Source organism: Tenrec ecaudatus, chromosome 9 (genome assembly GCF_050624435.1).
Source record: "Tenrec ecaudatus isolate mTenEca1 chromosome 9, mTenEca1.hap1, whole genome shotgun sequence".
Classification (NCBI taxonomy): domain Eukaryota; kingdom Metazoa; phylum Chordata; class Mammalia; order Afrosoricida; family Tenrecidae; genus Tenrec; species Tenrec ecaudatus.
Window position 1 is genome coordinate 151,086,559 of NC_134538.1, and position 20,379 is coordinate 151,106,937.

The following is a 20,379-nucleotide window of genomic DNA, read 5'->3' on the forward strand; positions in this document are numbered from 1 at the left end:
TTGGCCAGGTAGCTGTTTTTGAGATTTCTTGGCACAGACGAGTACGTGCTTCCTCGGCTTGTTGAAACACTTCAGTTGGTAGCCTGTCAATTCTTAGAGTCTTGCTTTTGGCTAATGTCTTCGGTGCGGCGTGGACGTCTTCCTTCACGGTCCTTGGATATAACGCTACCTCCTGAAATGGCTGAGTGTCGACCGGTTGTTCTTGGAACAGTTACTCTGCGTCTTTCCCGCCTTGTGTTGCTCCTAGCATCGCTCAATGGTTTGCTCAGAGCATCTTTTGGCGATCGTAACTCAAAGCCTGAATTATTTTCTCGGTTCTGTCAACTTGAGATGGGCTGAGTCTGTTTTTCCTATTTGATTTTCTAACTCCGGGTCTTTGCATGTTTCATTATAACGCCTTTCTTCGTCTTCTCCGGCTGCCCTTTGAGATTTCCTACTCGGCTCTTTTCTTCCATTTGTTCTAACCAGTCTCCATTCAAGAGCAAGTCTCAGCGTCTCTTCAGACGTCCGCTTTGGCCTTTTCTTTCTTTCTTGCCTTTTCCATGACCTTTTGCTTTCTGGATGCACGGTGTTCTCAGTGCCCTCCCACGGTTCCTCGGGTCTCTGTCCTTAGGGCTCAGTGTGTCCAATCTCTTGTTGAGATCTCAACCTTTAAGGGGGATATACTCGAGGTCACATTTTGGCTCTTGTGGACTTTTAAAATTTGCTTCATCTTCAACCTGACCTTGCACACGAGCATCTTGATGGTTTGTTCCACCGTCAGCCCCTGACCTCATTTGGCTGCTAAGATGGAACTTCTCCATTGTCTCTTCCTAAAGATGTGGTCTATACAGTTCCTGTGCATTCCATCCTGTGAGGTCCATGTACCAACCACTTATGTTGATAAAGAAAACGTTATCACAGTGGAAACCATTGCTCTGTACAATTCTATCATGCAGCCATCAACCTCATTTCTATCACCAGGACCCAATTTTCCAGCTACTGTCTCTTCCTCTTTGTTTCAAACCTTGCATTCCAATCGCTAATAACTATCAATGTGTCTTGATGGCATGTCTGATCAATTGCGGGCTGAAGTAGTTGATAAGATTCTTCGATTTCTTCCTCACTAGCTTTTGTGGTTGCTGCATAAATTTGAGTAACAGTTGTATGAACTGGACTTCCTGGAAGGTGGACAGATAGCACCCCATCACAGGCAGCTTTGTACTTTAAGACAGATCGTGACATGTTCTCTTTGACGAGGAAGATGACCTCATTCCTCTTGAAATTTTCGTATGACCATATGACCATCACTTGTCCATCTCAGCTCACTAATGGCCCTGGATAGTTCAGTCCATTTTGGGTGACTTCCAACTTTGCTAAAATCACACTTTGGGGCATTCCACATTCTGATTGTTAATAGATTTTTTTGCGGCTGCTTCGTCTCATTGTGAGTCCTAGCTCTTCGGCAAATGAAGGCCCTCAACGCTTTACTCCTTCCACATCCTCATGTTGGACTCCATTTGGGGAGGCAGCTCTTGCCCAGTCATATTTAGAAGTCGGAAGAAAGTCCTGGTGATCTCATTCCCCAAACCCAGCTCCTGTCAACCCTAGGGGCACAGGTCCACTCTGACACACAGGTGTCACCTTGCATTCAAGTCAACTCGGAGGCAACTGGTTTGGGTTTTGGAGGTTATCCACTTGCTATGCTTTGGGGTGGGGGTGGGGGGTAGGGTTGTTGATACGTGCATGGCAACAGACTCAGGATTCTAGCACTGGGCACCCAGGGGTACACTTGCCTTCCTAGTCACCCCTTACTTTCACATGAAACCACACACCTACAGCTGGAATGGAGCCTGGAGCCAGGCCAGCTCAGATGGGGGAAGGGCACATCTGTGGAGCAGTGCTTCCTGATCTGGAGGGTCTGGGGGCATCAGGACATGGCTGGTAGTGGGAAGACATGGGCATGTCTTCCCAGTAGAGAGGCCCATCTGCCCAGCTTGGCCTGACCCAGCCAGTTCAGAGGCCAGAGGGTCCTCCCACCCCCGTGGGGCTGAGCCTCCCCAGGCACACGCACACAACTAGATGCCTTCTCATGGTGCCCCACCCGTACAGACCCGTTTCCCCAGCGGCCTCTCCCCACCGTCCATCAGGGCAATGCTGAGGTCCGTGGCTCCTGTGAGGGCCAGGCTCTGCAGTGATGGGCCTCATCTACTTCCCACCATCCCCTCCACTAGAGGTGGGGAAACACGGGCACAGAAAGGTGAAGAGACTGAACGGAAGCCTCACAGTAAGCACCAACAACTCATTGGCAACAACTCATATCCAGGTGTGAGCCACCTCTCCAGGCTGTGCCAGCCCACTCCCTGGCCTCTTCAGAGCCCCTCTGGGGTTCCCCAGGGGGATGTCCCAATGTAACGTGACCTTGCTTGTGGGTTAGGCCATCCGTCCATGGAACAGTCCAGTCAAATGTCACCCTACCTCCACAGGCAATAACAGCTTATTGTCACTGTCCTTGGTGACTGACCCAGACCCAGGTGCCTAAGTGGTGAGCTGAAATGACTGACAAAGAACTTCATCCAGGGACAGCCTGGGGGACAAGAGGCAGTGGGAGATGGCGGCACCTCCAGCTAGACGTCATACCTTCACTCCATCTCTTTGCTGCTCAAGGGCCCCGCCAGGGATGCCGCTCTGTAACTGGCTTTGACCAAGTCCACGCAGGCCTAATGGCAAGCCCCAAGGACTAGAAGGGAATCCTGTGTGGCCCTCAAGCCCATAGCTCCACAACCTACACCCCAGCTTTGCACTGCTCCAAGGGGGAGGTGAGGAGCTGGAGCCCACTCACCCAGGTCCATGTCTGCTGCCTTGGGCCGGTGGGAGCAGGGCACGTTCTTGAAGATGGCATCCAGGATCTTCTCCTTGACCTGGGTGATGGTGTCACAGTTGAGGATCTTCACGGGGACCTCGGGGCTGTTGACGTTGTCTGGGTTGACACAGCTCAGGACCTGGGGTGGAGGGTGGGAGGGGACAGGAGGGGTGGGGGAGGTCAGCAGAGAGAACTCTTCAGTCTTTGTGTGTGTGTGTGTGTAGTTATTTCTTTTATTCATTTTTCAAATTAATCATTTTATTGGGGGTTCAGACAACTCTTATCACAATCCATCCATCCACTGTGTCAAGCACATTTGTACATTTGTTGCCATCATCATTCTCAAAACATTTGCTTTCTACTTGAGCCCTAGGTATCAGCTCCTCATTTGTAACCCTCCCTCCCTCGCAGACTCTGGATAATTTAGAAATTGTTATTTTTTTTATCATGTCTTACACTGACCAATGTTGACTCTGCAGTCTGCCATCCTGAATGACCCCTCCTTCCAGAGTGGTCTGGGGAGGGGCACAGTGACCCAGACTCCACAGAGCCCACTGTCCTGACAGGCGTGGCCCTAGGTCTGAACCAATACATTGAATGTCTGCAGGGAATGGAGTAGCAGGGGTGGGTGGGGGTCTGCAGCCAGTGTGTGCGGTGCTCAGGACCCTGTCCGTGTGTACTATCCGGTGGTCTCAAACACACACGCTCAGCGCAAATAAGAACCTGGCCCCATAAACCTCCCTTTTTGTGGGGCTTCCCGGCGACCATAGGTTGGAGAATCTGGAAGATTAGCATGGTGACTGGAAAGATGGCCATGCTTGCCCTTTGAAAAGGCTGACTCCAGCCACCTTTCCAAGCTCTAGTAAAACCCGATCTCCTGTACAGGGGACCAGGCCACAGCCGGTTTTAGGCCTTCACATCTCTTTTTGGAACCCGCAAATAACAAAACCACAAAATCCATTACCCTCAAGTCAATTCCAACTCATAGCAACAGGGCAGAGCTGCCCCGTGGGTTTCTGAGACTGTAACTCTCTACAGCAGCAGAAAGCCCCATCTTCCTCCTGAGAAGTGGTTGGTGGTTTCAAACTGCTGACCTTGTCGTTAGCAGTCCAACAAGTAACCACTGCACCCCAGGGCTCCGATGGATGGAGAAACTGGTACCATTTTGACGGTCAGGAGACAGAGGCTTCACATGTTGAGTTACACCTGAGTGAGGCTGGCGGAGACCAGACATTAGGTCTCACCTGGTCCCCCCAGCAAGGCAACACTGGGATCAGGTCTGTCCCATGAGGCCCTGGGGGCCAGGGAAGGCCTCCTAGACAGTACATTTTAAGAGTGTCCAAGGAACGCTGGAAGGAGACATTTGTACTCTAGAAAGCCCTGGGCCCTCTTCAGGAGACAGAGATGGTGTCAAGGGTTAATGAGTTCAGTTGCTCCTTGAGAGGCTGTAGGTTCGAGTCCACCCAGGGGCACCTTGGAAGAAAGACCTGGGGGTCAGCTCTGCTGAGTAGGGGTCGATTTGGCAGTCAGTGGAGGGGGTCTTTCCAAGAGTTCCTTTCTGGGCTCTTTCTGTATTGAGGAGCCTGTGCGGGGCCTAATGGCTCATGGGGCGCAGGGTGGGTGGTGGAGTACAGGAATAAGTTAAGGCTCCCTCTGCCCCTGTTGCTTGGGCCTCTGAGTCTCCTAGCTGAACTCTCTCTGCCCCAGAACCCTCCCAGTTGCCAAGAGTGGTTTGCAGGCCAGACAGCAGCCCCCTCCTCTGCCCCATGGGGTAGCAATTAGGACCCCGGCCCCAACACCTGCCTTTCATTAGCAGCCAGACGGCTGCGATCTCAACTGGGGGGGGGGGGGCACGCTCGTTCCATTCAGAAGAAAGAGACTGAGGTTCCTTACATCTCTAAGAACAAACTCTCACCCTGAACATGTCCCGGATGGAGAGGGTGGGAGGGGCCGGGAGGGGCCCTGGAGAGGGGCCCTGGACCAGGGTGGGAGGGGCCCTGGACCAGGCGTTCTCTCTGAGTGTCCACTCCCCGCCACACCCCTCCTCCCACCAGCCTCCAGAAGGGAGTCTTCCCTGAGTGCAGGGATGGAGCCCAGGGACAGCAGGGCCCTTTCTGACCTTCCTCTTGCAAGCCATCAACAGGCAGGGGCTGACCAGGCAGGGCGGGGTGGGGGTGTCCCCACCTCCCAGTGGGCTGGCCCTTTCCCAGACTCCAAGGGGCCTGGGGGCTGGCTGACCTCCCTGCAGCCACTGCTTCTGAGGGCAGCAAGGTTGTCCACCCCACGACTTTCCTCCGTCCAGTCCCCAGCCCCTCTCAGCTGGGGCTCTGGGGGGCAAGTTCAGCGTGCCAACAACAGCCCAGCCTCAGGGCGAAGGAGGCTGTGATCTGGTGTGGAGCTTCAATGTACAGCCTGGTGTCTGACTGGTGCTGTGTTGGGAAGCCACTGAGCAGCGGCAAAGAAAGGGAGCGGAGAGGGGATGAGGCCAGCTGGAGAGGGCTTGAGGAGATGCCCACGAGGCTGCCTGGGGGCAGGCAAGGGACAGTGGCCTCTGGTCAGTGTGGCAGGGACATCTCCCTAGCTGGCCTCGGCTGCTCAGCCTCAGTCTGCTCACCAAGTTGGAGGTCACGGGAGCCACGTTATGGCCTGCTGCCCTCTCCGCTGCCCGACGGCATCTCCGAAAGCCGGGAAAAAGGCCTTCTCTTTCCGTGGCTGCCTCTCCAGGCTCCACTCCTGGGGTCACCACCCAGCACCCCCATACCTGTCTCTCATGGGGTTTTACTCATTTCCTCCTCCAACCTCCTTTCCTCTCTCTCGGTGGGAGCGTACTCTCCCCAGAGCAGGTGGCCAGTGGACATGCACAGAGGGGGCTGGGGGAAGCTGATGGGGGGCAGTGTGAGCAACACTTAGAATGCTTACTGTGGTACCCCTAGATGCTTCTTATCACATCCCACCTGCTCAGCAACTTGTGAAGCAGCCACCCATTCTTGAAAGTTCTAGCACAATCCCCACCTTTCAGATAAGGAAATGCACACACAGAGAGATTCAGGACCTGGTGCTCAGCCCCCAGAATGCCAGCTTGAAGCTGCTCAGACTCCCTCGGGCCCCTGCTGGGTGATTACTCCCCTTACTGTAGGGCTCAGGTGGTGACACAGGGCACCGGTTGGAGCTTAGCTGTTGTTGCTGTGAGATACCACGGAGTCACTTTGAACTTGGCAAACTTTTCTATTTCTGTCCCATGCCCATCCCTGCTGAGTGCTCATTCTCCATGGCAAGGGGGAACTGGTGTCCAGGGCGCCCAGGGCCAGCAGTCAGCCGATGTCGGGGCATATGGCCCCACCAGCCAGGCCAATGCCCAGGGTCACAGTACTCTAAGGGCTGCTAGGGTCTGTGAGTCCACAGATCCAGATGCTCAGATCCCGAAGACGCCTGGAGAGACCTGTACCAGTGGATGGTCGCCCGGCTGTACCCATTTAGGTGACACAGATGTCCACAGCTCTCTGTCTCTGTCCAGTGACCCAGCCCTCTGGGTGCAGCGGGGTGGCTGGGAAGGGACCTACCAGGGTCTTGTAGTCGATCTGCTGTCGGATGAGCTTGTCCTCGCTCAGGGAGTAGCGGGCCTCGCCGGTGATGGCGTCGATGGGGCCCTTCTCCATCTGCTGCTTGATGGCACAGAACAGGGAGAAGAGAGGCTCCCCGGCGCACTCCTGGTGGCAGAGTGGAGAGGGGACACGCTGGGTGGCCTCCGGGGGCCCCAGACCTTCCACTGGGAGCTGTTGCAAGCCCTTCTTCTGTCTCCTGTACCCACTGCTTCTCTGCAGCTCTCCCCTCCTGGTATCATCTCCCAGTCACTGGGCCTCATTTCTGTCCCCCATCCCCACCTCCTTTGAGCCCCATCTATGCCTCCTCTGGGCCCCTGGTCCACCTCCTCTGGGCACCATCCCCAGGCTGAGGTCAGCCTGCTGGGGGGCAAACTCCAGGGAGAACTGGGGACTAACATGGAACAGTTAGTTCGCCAATCCCTATGCCCGCCTTTGTGCTGGGGCCATAGAGTGGGAGTGGAAAGTGGGCAGGGGGTCAAAGGTTACTGTGTTTAAAAGGTGGGGTGAGGGCCTCTAGGAGGCTCAAGCTGTCCTCCATGTGGGGAGCACCTGCTTGAGGCACAGCCTAGAGGTTGGTCTTCGCAGGGGGGCCCGGGGGCTCTGTTTCTGTTGTAAGAGGCAGCCTGGGAGACTATGGCATGGCCAGGAGGTGGGGTGCCGAGGCAGCACCCCGGATCCAGCCTTACCTTCAGGAATTTGTAGAGGAGGAAGGTGAACCAATTGGTCAGCATCTTCTCAGCCACGGACTCGGTCCTGTTGGTGGTTCCGGGGACACAGACAACAAGAAAAGCAGGTGGTGAGTTCCCTGGCCAGGCAGGGCAGGGGAGAGGCTGGGCTGGGTCCTGGATGCCCCTCAGTGACCTGCAAGCTCTCTGCCCAGAGCTGGGGGGTGGGGGGGTGGAGGGGGGGCACACTTTCAGGCCTTTCTTCTGAGAGCAGCTCTGCCCACAACGCCAAGCACTCAGGGGCCCCCTGACTCCATGGGACAGGCAGCTCCTGAAGCAGACCACGGATGGCATTTGAGTCTATTTGCTCTGAGCTCTTCTAAATTTAAAGTGTTGTCTGTGACTCATCAAGAGGTGGGGACATCCGGCCAAGGGCCAAACAAAACAAAACACAATTCCCCGCCATTGAGTCGAGATCGACTCATAATCACCCTATAGGACGAGATGGAGCTGCTTCTGGGGGTTTCGAAGATTGCTAACTTTTTTCAAGAGTATAAAACTTCACCTTTCTCCCTTGGAGCAGCTGGTGGTTTCGAACTGCTGACCTTATGGATCAAGGTCCAACAGGTAACTATGATGTCACCAGGGCTCCTGCAGCCAGATAAGCCCCTCAAACTCACCAAGACCAGCTGACATCACACGGCTCACCAAAGAGAAGTGGTTCCAGCCATCACCTTGGGAAGGAGTTTGTTAAATGTTTGCCCAGCATGGTCCACGGGTGATGTTCTGAGTCTCCAAATGGCTCTTGGCAGAGAAAGTTCCACACCTTTGTTCTACAGCTTTTGCAAGACTTTTAAGTCTCTACAGGCGTAGACAGCCTCATCTTTCTCCTGGGGAGTGGCTGGTTGGTTTGAACCCAACTTTCCACTCGAGATCTCTTATGACGGTGAAACAAACAAGGACAAAACCCCCACTCAGAGCCACTTTGGGGTCGGAGCAGAATTGCCCCTTTGAGTGTCTGAGATTGCAGACCCAGGGGACCAGGCAGCCTTGCAGAGCTTCGTGGAGTCCTGGGCTGGCGGAAAACAGCTACAGTGCTTGACTGCTAACCAGAGGTTTGGCTATCAGTCCACCACAGAGGACCTTAGAAGAAAGGCCGGGCAACCTACATGCCCAAATCAGCCACTGAAAACCCTCTGGGGTCACCATGAGTCAAACTGACTCCATGGCAAGTGGTAAGGTCCCTTCGTAGGACAAGTGCGCTCCTTGAGGGCGGAGAAGGCTGCCAACTAGGGAGACACGAACTTGGCATTGGACAGAAAGAAAAATACCAGAAGTGGGTTGCCCTTAAAAAAATAAAACCCTCAGCAAGGACTCCCAGGACCACCAGAAACAAGTCCCCCCAATGCCCCCACCCCCCGAGGCAGATACCCAGTCCATCCCAAGGGACAACAATAGGTTTCAAAAGCTTTCATCTGCAATGTTGCCAAGGGGTTTTGTTTGCAAAGTTAAGAAGTTCCTCCTGGAGTCTACCGTGAATCTTTCACACAGCCACCCAAGCCTGTTTACGCCTCTTCTTTGGAAGCAAGCCAAGGGCCCTGTGGCTAGCAACCACTTAGAGAAAACAAACCACACTCTGCTGGCACTGAGTGCAGCCAGCTCCAGAGAGGGACCACCCCATCCAGGTGTGTGGGGGGCGAGCTGGAAGGTGCAGCTGCCAGAAAACACACAGAGCTGAAGCCCCTAGGCAGCTGGGCAGCTGCCAGCCCAGGAGGATGCTGGGAGGGGAGAGGAGGAGGAGTCTTGGGAGGCGCAGGGAGCCGGGGGCAAGAGGAAGCCAAGGAGATGGAGGAGAAGGGGCACCTAGGAGAGAGGGGAATCAAAACCAAGGGGAGGATCTCACAGACACGGCACGAGACCACAATGGGAAATTGTCGGTGGGAGCTCTGCCAGGTGGTGGCAACCCTAGAATTATGCCAGTGGGTGGCTGCGTGGTGAAAATAAAACAAAAATCAAAAATCATCTACCTTGCTGTTCCCAGAGCCATGGGACTGCTTCTATGTGCGGCAGCTTGTTGCAGCTGCGCTGGTGAATGCCCAGGGCACCCAGGAAAGGCCTGGGGTAAACGCATGGAGAGGCCATACCATGTCCTGGGTCAACCGGAGCCCCGGGGCCCTGCCTTGAGCCCAGACACCCAGGGTGGAGATGGGCCAGGCAGAGAGGGCAGTCAGCATGGGGCCAGGTGGGATGATTCCCCTGGGAACAGCTGGAGCACACCGAGCATCTGGGGTTCTAACAGGAGCAGGGATGGAGCCAGAGGCTTGGGGGAGTCTGTGTGACCAAGTGTGAGGACCACCCAACTGGCAGCAGGTGCCAGGAAATACTGTTGAGTGGCATGGGCACCTTGTATCAAACTCAGGGCTTTGATTCAGTCAAGGGCTAGACTGGGGCTGCCCCAGGTTCCTCCTCCAGGCTTCCCAGGAAATCGCAGGTTCTGACTCTGACATTCTGCACTGCTCCCCAGCTCCCTGAGATGCTGTCATCCTCCAGATACTCTGAGCATCCTGGGATGGTGGGATCGGGTGAAGGGGTGAAGAGGGGCGGGGGTGGGGACTTCTGTCCTAGTTCTAGGTCTGATCTAGGTACGTCCAGGGATGGTCTACAGGTCCTCAGAAGGAGAACTCACTTACTAACACTGAGTCAAAAGTGACTCACCGCGACCTTCTGGGGCAAGGTAGAGCTGCCCCTGTGGGTTTCTGGGACTCACATTTTATGGGAGTAGTAAGCCCCTTCTTTCTCCCGAGGGGTGGCTGGTGGTTTCAAACCACAGACCTTGTGGATCACGGCGCAACATATAACCAGTATGCCACCGGGGCTCCTGGTGGGGAGAACGGCACAGTGGAAAGGGCCCAATCAAGGCACAAGACGGGAAGAGGGTGGGGGCGTGGGGAAGGAGTGGACAGGGGAAGGCAGGGGTGACGGACGCCCCGGACTCGGGGCCCCTGGCCAGTGGACGGCACCAAACTCACGAAGGAGCCCTCCTGGTAGACCAAGCACAGCCCAGTGCCCTGCAGTCAGGGCACCCCCACCAGTAATTGAACAGAGTGGGACTCCGCCGGGGCTGGTTTTGCAGGAAAACGATAGCCAAGCCTTGCTTCCCAAGAGCTCTCTCGGTGGACCCAAGCCAGCAGCTGTGCGCGTGGACCGCGGACCCGCCCGGCCCTCCCCCTGCGCAGGCGCAGGGCCTCAGCTGCTGCCCCTGGCCCGCCCACCTGCGGAGCAGCAGCTTCGGGTGGTTCTTGCTCTCCAGGTTCTTGTCGATGAGGTCGGCCAGCAGCTGCTTGAGCACGTCGGTGGCGTACTCCAGCTTGCTCTGCAGCACGGTCATGATGAGCGAGGCCACGTTGCCGCGGTCGCGCATGGAGAAGCTGCGCTGGGACTCCAGCGTGCGGATGAAGGACAGCAGGAAGCCCTTGTTGTTGATGAGCTGAGCAAAGAGCTTCAGGCCCTTCTCCACGCGTTCCTGCCGGTAGCCCGGGGCCTGTGGGGGCGGCACGGGGAGGGGTGGAGGTGCTGGCTGCCACCGTACCCTCCCCACGCGCCGGCCTATGCCCACGCTGGTGCCCCGCTCCTGGTCAATACCGCCCAGCCCTTCCCTGGAGCCAGCCGTGGTTCCAAGTGCCTCACTTCTCAGGTACCTCGGCCCACGGGGTGGGCCCTTACCCCTCGTTCAGGCACAGAGAGGCTGACCCTGGACATCACGGGACCAGGGATGCTGGGATTGGAACCCTTTCTGGGGGATCTAGGCCCGATCATCCTCACAGAACCCTGAGGAACGCCAGGGCTTGCTTCCTGAGTGAGCTCCCTGCCTGACCCGAAGTGACCAACGCTGACCCTCCCCAGCCCCCGGGGTTCAGTTAATGCCCGGTGGCCTCAGGGACAGGACTCCTGGGTTCCACGTGGGCTATGGCATTTCCACACGGTGCCACCTTGAGCAAGTCACTTTACTTCTCGGGGGGTGGGGGAGTGGGGGAGGTTGTGCACATTTGTGCCCCTGCAACAAGGGGAACAGGGAAGTTGACTGTCTCTAGGTCTGCCATTCACAGGGACACTTCTGGTCACCCTGCTCCACCAGGGAGAGGGCAGGGAGACTGATGCATCTGGGGGTGCCAGCAGTGAGGGGGGGACAGGGCTCAGCACTGAGCATGGGGTGGTGCAGCCCAGAACTTCCAAACTCAGGCTTGCTGATCCAAAGACCCTGCCCTCTCTGCCAGAGCTCATCCTGCCCGAGTCTGCTGAACTGCCACCCCCATCTGCAGCTGGTGGAGGGGGCAGATTAGGAGTAAGCCTGGTGGGAAGGTGGGTGCTGGGCGCCAATCTTGACTCCGCCTTCTTCCCGTGCAAAATGCAGCCCACTCTGGACAGTAGGGCTGGGGCTCCAGGAAGCAGGGTTTTAGGAAAGGCACTCGCAGGCCAGCGGTGTTTACATTGAGACTCAGATGACCAACAAGCCAGGGCAGGACAACCCGTGACCTCCCACCTCCAGCCTTGGCTGAGCCAGGAGCATGACTTTATGCTAAGGTTTTAGGAACCTCCCCAGGTGAGTTGTTGTTGTTAGGTGACAACGAGCTGGTGCTGACCCACAGCGACCTCACGCTCAGCAGGACGGAAACACTGCCTGGTCCTGCGCCATCCTCACAATGGTTCCTGTGCCCGAGACCAGTGCTGCAGCCACTGTGTCCATCCATCTCCTTGAGGGCCCTCCTTGAGGGCCTTCCGCTGCCCCTCTACTGTATCAAGCATGATGCCTTCTCCAGAGACTGTTCTCTCCTGACAACATGTCCAGTGTTAAGTGAGGCAAGATCTTGCTGTCCTGACTCTTGAAGGCATTGCAGCACCCACTGAAACAGCATCGGACTATGACCTGGCCATCTCAACCCCCCCCCCCCGCCCTCCGGCAGTTGCTTTGTGCAGATCCCCTTAGTTTCTGTGCCCTGGGGGGCAGAGGGCAGGCATGAGGAGCTCTCTGCTCTGTAAAGAGAAGGGGACCCAGCCATGGGAAGTCTGGTGAAGCCACACCAGAGAGTAAAGGTCATGCCTTGTGGTGCCAAAGGGTGGCTGAGGTGGTGGGAATGGGATGGAGGATTTTCTACGTGCTTGAACTTGGCTAGAGAGTGACTGCTGGCTGCTCCATGACGGACACCGGGATTTTCCCAGAGGGTAACCTCCTTGGCCATAGGACCCCTCCTTCCTCACACATTTTACCCCCTCAGCCAACCAGCTGACAGGCATGCTTGTGGCCCAAAGGGCTGTGAACTGCACCTTGGGACCAGTCAGCAGCTTCCTGAGAAGGTGACCAGACTCAGAAATCCCACAGGGATTCCTTGCACCTCTGGTGGCAAGGAGTAGGTGGGAAAACAAGATTCTCTTTATCCAAGCCTGGATCTCACCTTGCTGTTAGCTGCCCTCCAGTAGACCCCTGAATCACAGAGACCCCCAGTCCCAGCCTCAGGAAGATTAGTGTGCCTTGGGCTATTATTGCCCTTCAGGCTTCCATTGGCTGAGTCTTGAGGAGCAGACCACCAGGCCTTTCTTCCTGGTCTATCTTAGCTTGATAGACCCTGAAACCTGTTCCCTTAACTCTCTACTGATAAGCGGGAGGGGCTGCATGCAAGGTACACTGGTGGGGAACAGACACTCCCTCCCATAGATGTGGGGGAGGGGTGTCTCTGGCTTGGAAGGTGTGGAGAGATTCTTCCACCAGAGATCCACCGCTACCTCTGGAATCTCACACAGCCTCACGCTAGTGTGGGAAGGTTAAGAGCGGATTTCCGTCTGCAAGCAATTAATTGGCGAGCCTGCTGGAAATAAGAATGGTGCTTTGAGCTGCTTGAGCCAGAATATACAGGTGACAGCCAGTCAGTCACCTCTTGGTAAATGGAGAGAGGCTGATGGGAGCAGGGGGCTGGGATCAGAATCACACCCCACCCCCCTCGGCCACCTTCCCCTGCTGATAACGGGGATGAAAATAGAGGCGACCCCAATTACAGGGTAGTTTTAAGCCACGAGATGTGGAAAGTCCACAAGAAAGAACATGCCATGATGTATAGTGTGGGGCTTTGAAGGGTGTGAGGGGGCATGGCACGTGGGCCACTGGGCAAGGGTATGTGTCCAAGGAGACATGTGGTGGGAGGTGGCTGTTCCCTGCTCTAAGGTACTCAGGCTGGTCTATAGGGAACGGTCTTGGAAAATCCCATGTAACAGTCAAATCCTTCCAGGAGATCTAGTTGGGCTAGGGATTGGCTTGTGAAAGAGGGCAGAGACCTTGTTACGATCGCCCTCCACGAAGTGTCATGTTGATTCTTCTCTGCCAAGGCCCCGGGGCCCAAGGGCACGTCAAAACAATGCCCCTTCCTAAGTCCTCGCCGAGATGAGTTGGCATGGTGGCTGTGACATGGGGCTCAAACAGAGTGACACTTGTTAGTGGGGAGGGGGGCATGGGACTGGGCAGGGTTCTCCTTCAGCTTTCACTGAGCCGGAGCAGCCTGCTGGTACTAACAACCAGAACAACCACAGGCCTGCCAGGTCCGCCTCACCAAGGAGCACTCTGACTCTCAGACACACATGGAGCTCTGCCATGGCCAAAGTCTCACCGTCCTTGCCTCTAAGGAGCATTCTGGCTGTCCTTCAATATTCCAGGCACGTCCCTATGTGCCAGGTGCTCTGTAGGAAGTTGGACGTGAGGCCCCATCCCTGACCCACAGCACGGTCCCCATAAACTGTGCCACACACACACTCACTCTCTCTCACACACACAACTGCCTTCTCTCATCACTGCCGCCTGACTGACACCAGGAACGTCACCCTCCTTCACGGACTGGTCACCCTGGTACTTTGAAGTACCTGAGGAGGAGCCAGAGAAAGGATAAAAGGGAAAGACAAAGGAGAGCCGGGAGACGGGAGGAAGAACTAGGAGGGTGAGGCTAGACAAGGGACAGCCAGAAGTGCTGTCACACAGTGCTGTGAGGTGCACGCAGGATGCCTGTAGACACACGCTCACATGTTCACATGCATGTGTGTGCATATGTGCCATATACAGATACATGCATATATGTTGGTTAGGGTTGACTAAGGAAACTCTCTGCTACATATTCCTGTTGACAGGCCCCATGGAGCTATGCTGATGGAGCCAGAGCCCTGGAGCTGGAGGAGCCTGAGATGCTTCCACCGCCATGCCTGTGGGCAGGCGGAACTGCTTACTAGGTGACCACCTGACCCACTTGTTGAATGGAAGTGAGAGAAATGCAGCAATAAAGAGATGGGTTGAGTTTGGCCCATGACATCCAGTGACCTGGTTCACAGGGACTGGAAGAGAAGACAAGAGTGGATTGACTGGTCTGAAGTTGATGACCTAGCCCCAGGGGGCTAGAGAGGTTGAGAATTTGTGACTGGGGCTCATGGTTGAAAGGCATGGCGGCCAATGGGCACTCTGGTGAGGCTGAGTGAGGCAGCCCACATTGAGTTGACCAGCACCCAACCAGATGAAGACAACATTTTTGAGCCTATGAACTGGTGCATCTTGCTGTCCTCATTGGACATTGCCTATGGACACAGACTCATAAGGTTCCCACTGGAATGAAGATTGTTCACATCAAAGAATATGACTGTCTCCCTAGAGTTGTTTCTCTAGTCTACCCGGACTAACACACACAAGAACACATGTGCACGTGTCAGCTATGTGCCCCACATGTGCACATGTTCGTGGATAAATGAAAAGAACAAATGATGGAATTTCCCCACAAACTCATCAAAGACCTCTCATGGGAGATTTGTACAGTTATGTATGCTCATACACATATGTGTGTGTGCTCTATATACAGATTTAAGGGAAAATATTCATGGAATATCATTATCTTGTCATTTCCATTTTCCAGGAATTTTTGAAGCCTTTTTGTACATGTACATATATGTGTATGTATGAGATAGGTAGACAAGTGTATACATGTATCAATGCATGTATCTATAGTTGTACACACATGTGATACACACAGATATGTGTACACACAGATGTGTATATGTGTTACATGTTTGCACGTACACATATATATACATGCATGATATGAGGCATATGTCGCTGTGGGTACACATGTATGAGTGCATGTATGTATATGATATGAATAGATCAGCACACACATCATACATGTATGGCTAAGAGATTTTTCTTGGTCACCATCAGCTGGGAACCTGAGTGGCCTGGCTCATAGAAGTCCACACACTCGTGTGCTCACTTTGCTCACAACTCAGCGTGAGAGTTGTGTGGCCATCCCAGGGGACCTGCTGTGTGCATGCTGAGGCACATGGCTGCCCTTCCTCGGGACAGCTCATGTTGTCACCCTCAGGGCCAGTCCTGGGCAGGGGCTCTCTTTATTTCAGGGCTTGGGACCCTCACAATCCATCTCATTCTTATTGTCGGTCATCCTACTGAGAGCCCTGGAAGGCCGCTGCCGTGGCAACCCACAGTCCAGTGGCATGACGGGGGGCGTGGGCTCTGCCTTCTCTGCTGTGAGTCCCCAGGCAACAACCAAACATCTCTGTGTGTCCACTCTTCAGACATGGTTTGCCGCTTCGAGGGACCAGGGGCTGTGTGGTCACCACTTTGCCTCACTTCAGTGGGCCAATCCCTCTTGCTTATCTCTATAAACAGTTCCAATACCTTCTAGTACCAAGTATACCCTACACGGGGGCCAGTGACAAAGTTGGATGATGCCCAGGACAAAATGTTGGAAGGTGTGGTCCCCACAGGTGAGAAGGCCATGCCTCTATCCCTCATGTGGCCCATGTGTTTACCCAGCGACACCTATGTGGAGAGAGCCACTCCGTCATGGTTTCCTGAATGAAGCTGCAGGGACCCATGTGCTGGCCAGATTTCCTGCCTGGATGTGTTTGCTGCGTTTATTCGGGGCAAGGGCTTCCATCCCACTCTGTGACCTGCTGCAACCAGGTCCCCACTTCTCACCTCTGTTCCTCAGGCCACAATGCTTACACAGGAATGGAGAGTTTGGGGGAGCTTCCTGCATCAGCTCTGAGGCGCCCCCAGGTTTGGCCCTCTCTCCCCCAGAAGGCTGGGCTGGTGCCAGCAAGCAGTGGGGCGCTGAGTAGATGGCATCTGCCCCACCCCTCCTCCACCTGCTGTCCATACAAAGGGTGACCAGTTATCACTCTAGTGCCCTGGGCTGGTCTTACCTCAAGATCCCGGAGCACGGGGTGGTCCTCGATTCCTGGAAAGAGCACCCGCATGGTGTAGGTCCGGTAGTCCAGGAAGGGGATCCCTGCGCCATCCAGGTCGCTGGTCAGCTCGTGGATGTCTGTCTGCAGCTCAGCAAACGCTGGGGTGAGAGGGCGGGAGGGCACTGCAGCAGGAGTCCCTGAGCTGTCCCCCGTTGGGGCTCAGAACTCTCCCTGGGGCCCTGAGGTGTGCGCCGCATGCGGGAAAAGCGGGGGCGTCTGGACCAGATTGGCACGGGGCCGGGATACCGCCCACAGCTTGGAATGAAGCCCTTCTCAAGGGTGGATGGGAGGACCAGCGTTGCTCCTTGGCTCACGATGAGGGTGGGAACTTCAAAAGATACTTGGGGTGGCAGGAGTCACTGTGGGGGTGGAGGGGCTGCCCCCGCCCCTGGTCAACCAGTCCTTGGTCAGGCTGGGCTTACCCCATTTCTTTCCTCTCAGTTTCTGAGAAGGAAAGATGCTGAGGTTCCGTGGGCTAACGGAGGCCTCCCCTGCACACACACCAGACCCCCACCCAAGTGTCAGTGCCTGTACTGCCTCCTACAGGGCCCTGAGCTCTGTCCTGCAGGAGGGGTTTGCTGCTTGTGGAGTCGGCTAGGGTGTCCCAGGGACACAGAGCCCAGGGTCAGCCCAGGGGCAGTCATACTTCTTTCTCCTCACAAGTGCGTACATATGCACAGGTGCACACCTACACGCACAGGTGCACACATGCTCACATGGACCCATACATGCTCACATGCTCACACGGGTGAAAACATACTCACGGACACACACATGCTCACACGGGCACACACAGGCACACGCAGACACAAGCAGGATGGTTCAGTACACCTCGCCAAAGAACAGCCAGTACCATGTAGCAGACACCGTCTCTCCCAGTTATATTCCCAGGGCAAGTACGTGTACTTGGGCTCAAAGAGAATTCCCAGGCCCGGTGTGGCCCTGGGTCCTGGGAAAGCCAGCCCCAGCCCAGTGGACTGTGTGGGCCACTGGCCCAGGAAGTAGTACCTGCCCAGGCCACCCTTCTTCATGAGTCTGCACCCCACCCTCACTGCTGGCTTCAGGCCTGGACTGTGGGACTTCAATGTGCTTATTTGTGGAAACAAAAGGGGAGGAGCTCTTGCATTGGTGACAGGGGCTAGACAGTCCCCACAGTTCTATGGTCCCTGCACACCTCCCCTCTGCCCTGGGAGCTGGCATGAGGCCCCAGGTGGGCACACCTGCTGTACCCAGGCGTGGCAGCACCCACACCAAAGTGTGAACATGTGTGCAAAAGGGTCTGCAAGCCTTTCAGGTGTGGACTGTCCCCAAAGTCCCGGGGAACATTTGCATATGGGGGGTCTGCCTGTAGCATTAGCTTAGGGCTCTCGAGGAACAGGAGCTCCAGATGCCACCGGGCCCATTTGGAATTAGCAGGTGCCCAAGGGGGTGGACAGGGGGTGGACAGAGCAGTTATTGCAGCCCCGTGTGTGTGTGTGTGTATGACTGTGCGAGCATTTGTATAATGTGCACATGTGTATATGTATGTGTGTACAACTATGCATATGACTATAAATGTACATGCACACAGGTGAGCATGTATTGAGTATGAATCTGTGTACACCAGTATTATATATGTGTGTGAATGCTTGTGTATGTGTGTATACACAGACATATGAATGTGTGAGTATGTATATGAGTGTGCATATAGATGTATGCCCATGTCTGTGTGTGTATGTGGTTCAGTGGGTGCATAAATGTATACACACACGTGTGCATGGATGCATGAATACATGTGTGCGCATGTGTGAGAATGGGTGTGTGTGTGAGCACCTGTGAGTGTGAATGTACACATGTGAGTGGTGCTTTGGGCAATGTGTCTGTGAGGGTACAAGCAGGAGTGAGTAAGCACAAGAGCTTGTCTGTGTGTAAGTGTGCACATACACCAGTGTGTGGCTATTTTATGTCAGGCTGATGCAGGCCCCTCTCTGCCTCTCAGCCCTGTTGGACGCCCTCCAGGCCAGGCACAAGGTCCCCTAGAAGCCACTTGACTTGCCCCATCCCTCACATACTGCACCTTGGCCCCGTCCACCCCATCCCAGGCTGCCCACCACCACCCCATCCTGCTCTGTGAGCCTTCAGGTCCATGCCAGGCCCTCCCTCCCAGCCGCCCCGGCCCGCCCCCGCCCCCCCTGAGGACATCCTGAGGACCTCCTGAGGACCTCTGTGCTCCCATGCCCACCCCCAGCCGGAGCTTGGCGGGAGGAGAGGGCAGCTGGCTTCCTGTATGCACAGTGTTCCTCCGGGAAGCCACCAAGTGCCTCCAACATTCAATGCGGCGCACCTGCTGCACAGAAAGGAGATTCTAATCGCTACACTCAATTAGAGGGAAGAGTACACTGCGAAGGAAAAATTAAGAAGCGTAAATATAATAAAAGGCCGTCATTAACAGTCCCTCAAGGCAGATGCTAGGTTGACAGCGGAGGGAGGCAAAGTGGCACTGACAGATCCACTCCGCCCTAGCCCGCGGTCCGCTTCCAGGGGCTGGACTGGATGGGGCCCCGGGCGACTGACCCCCAGGCTCCTCCTATCCTTCGCAGATGCGGGGCAGACACTGCGCTTTGTGGTCGTTGGGAATTCTAAAGCACCAGCTTGGGGCTTCCTTCTGAAGCTCACCCCCTTTCTCAGGAAGAAGGAGTGTCTCCATGGCCCCCCAGTCAGGATGCTAAGCCTGGGGGTAGCAGGGGAGTGCGGTCACCCAGGGGGTAAGGCAGAGGGCGCCTGCGGGGAGAGTAGTCTGAGCAGCTGGGGAGCATGCTGGGTCAAGGGCAGGAGGACTCTGACTAGAGTTAGCGCACCCGGGACAGAACACACAGCACAGCCCCTCCTGTGCCGGCAGCCTGCGGGCCTGTGACACACACACACACACACACACACACACACACACACACACACACACACACCATTCCCAAGTTCTCACTCATACCTACCCATATTCATAACACACATCCACTCATGCTCATCCTCACATTTACATGCGCAGACACACCCCCATACTCAGGCACGTGAGCACGTTCTCAAACCCACACTCACAGCCCACACACTCACACATTCTCACTCACACCCACATCCTCTACCACACATACCTGCATGACCTCACACCGCACTTACATGCTCGTGCACATTCACACACCCACACGGACACCAACAGGCACTCACACTCACCCACACCTATGTACACCTACTCACACGATCTCACATCCACACACATGCACATTCACACACACCCTGACACCCACAGGCACTCTTATACCCACATCTGTCATCCACACCTACTCACACAATCTCACACCCACGCTTACACGCTCGTACATTCACACACACACCCCACAGGCACTCTTACACACCCACATCCTCTATCATCCACACCTACTCACACATTCACACACTAACTCACACCGACACTTACATAATCCGTCATTCACACACAGCCTCAAATTCAGTCACACATCATAACACCCACAACTCTACCACAGTCACACACTTGAACCCGCACACGACACCCCTATGCTACTGCATCACGCATACTCACACCCACACCTGAATACCCTCACATTCCCCTCATGCTCGCCCACAGCCTCGTGCACGCAAGCGCACACCTTCCTTGCACTCTAGGGCCACGCGAGACTCCAGGTTGTCCATCTGCATCTGCAGCCGCTTCAGCGTCAGGTCGCTCTCGCGAGACTTGCGCTTGTAGGCGATCAGCACGGCCACGATGAAGACCAGCAGCAGGCCGCCGGCCACGGCGATGCTGACGATGGCGGGCAGGCTGAGCGGGCTGTCGGGCGCGATGTACACCATGCCTGGGGAGAACTCCATGCCGCCGACGCGGGCCTGGGGGCACACGGCGGAGGGGCGGGGTGACGACGTGCAGGCAGTGTGCAAGCAGACTCAGGGTGGGTGCAGGGGCACCTGTGCGCCCAGGAGCCCTCCTGCTCCCTCG

At 55.6% G+C, this 20,379-nt stretch overlaps 1 protein-coding gene across 1 annotated transcript in view; it reads right to left on the reverse strand.

The window, feature by feature from the left end:
* PLXNA4 (plexin A4) overlaps positions 1-20,379 on the reverse strand; it is a 457,211-nt gene that overhangs the window by 29,613 nt on the left and 407,219 nt on the right. The window contains exons 20-25 of the mRNA XM_075558680.1: positions 20,036-20,270; positions 16,353-16,495; positions 10,382-10,650; positions 7,131-7,197; positions 6,403-6,549; positions 2,822-2,981 (exon numbers count right to left, since the gene is read on the reverse strand). Coding sequence (XP_075414795.1) covers positions 2,822-2,981; positions 6,403-6,549; positions 7,131-7,197; positions 10,382-10,650; positions 16,353-16,495; positions 20,036-20,270 — 1,021 coding nt within the window. The remainder of the gene's footprint in view (positions 1-2,821; positions 2,982-6,402; positions 6,550-7,130; positions 7,198-10,381; positions 10,651-16,352; positions 16,496-20,035; positions 20,271-20,379) is intronic.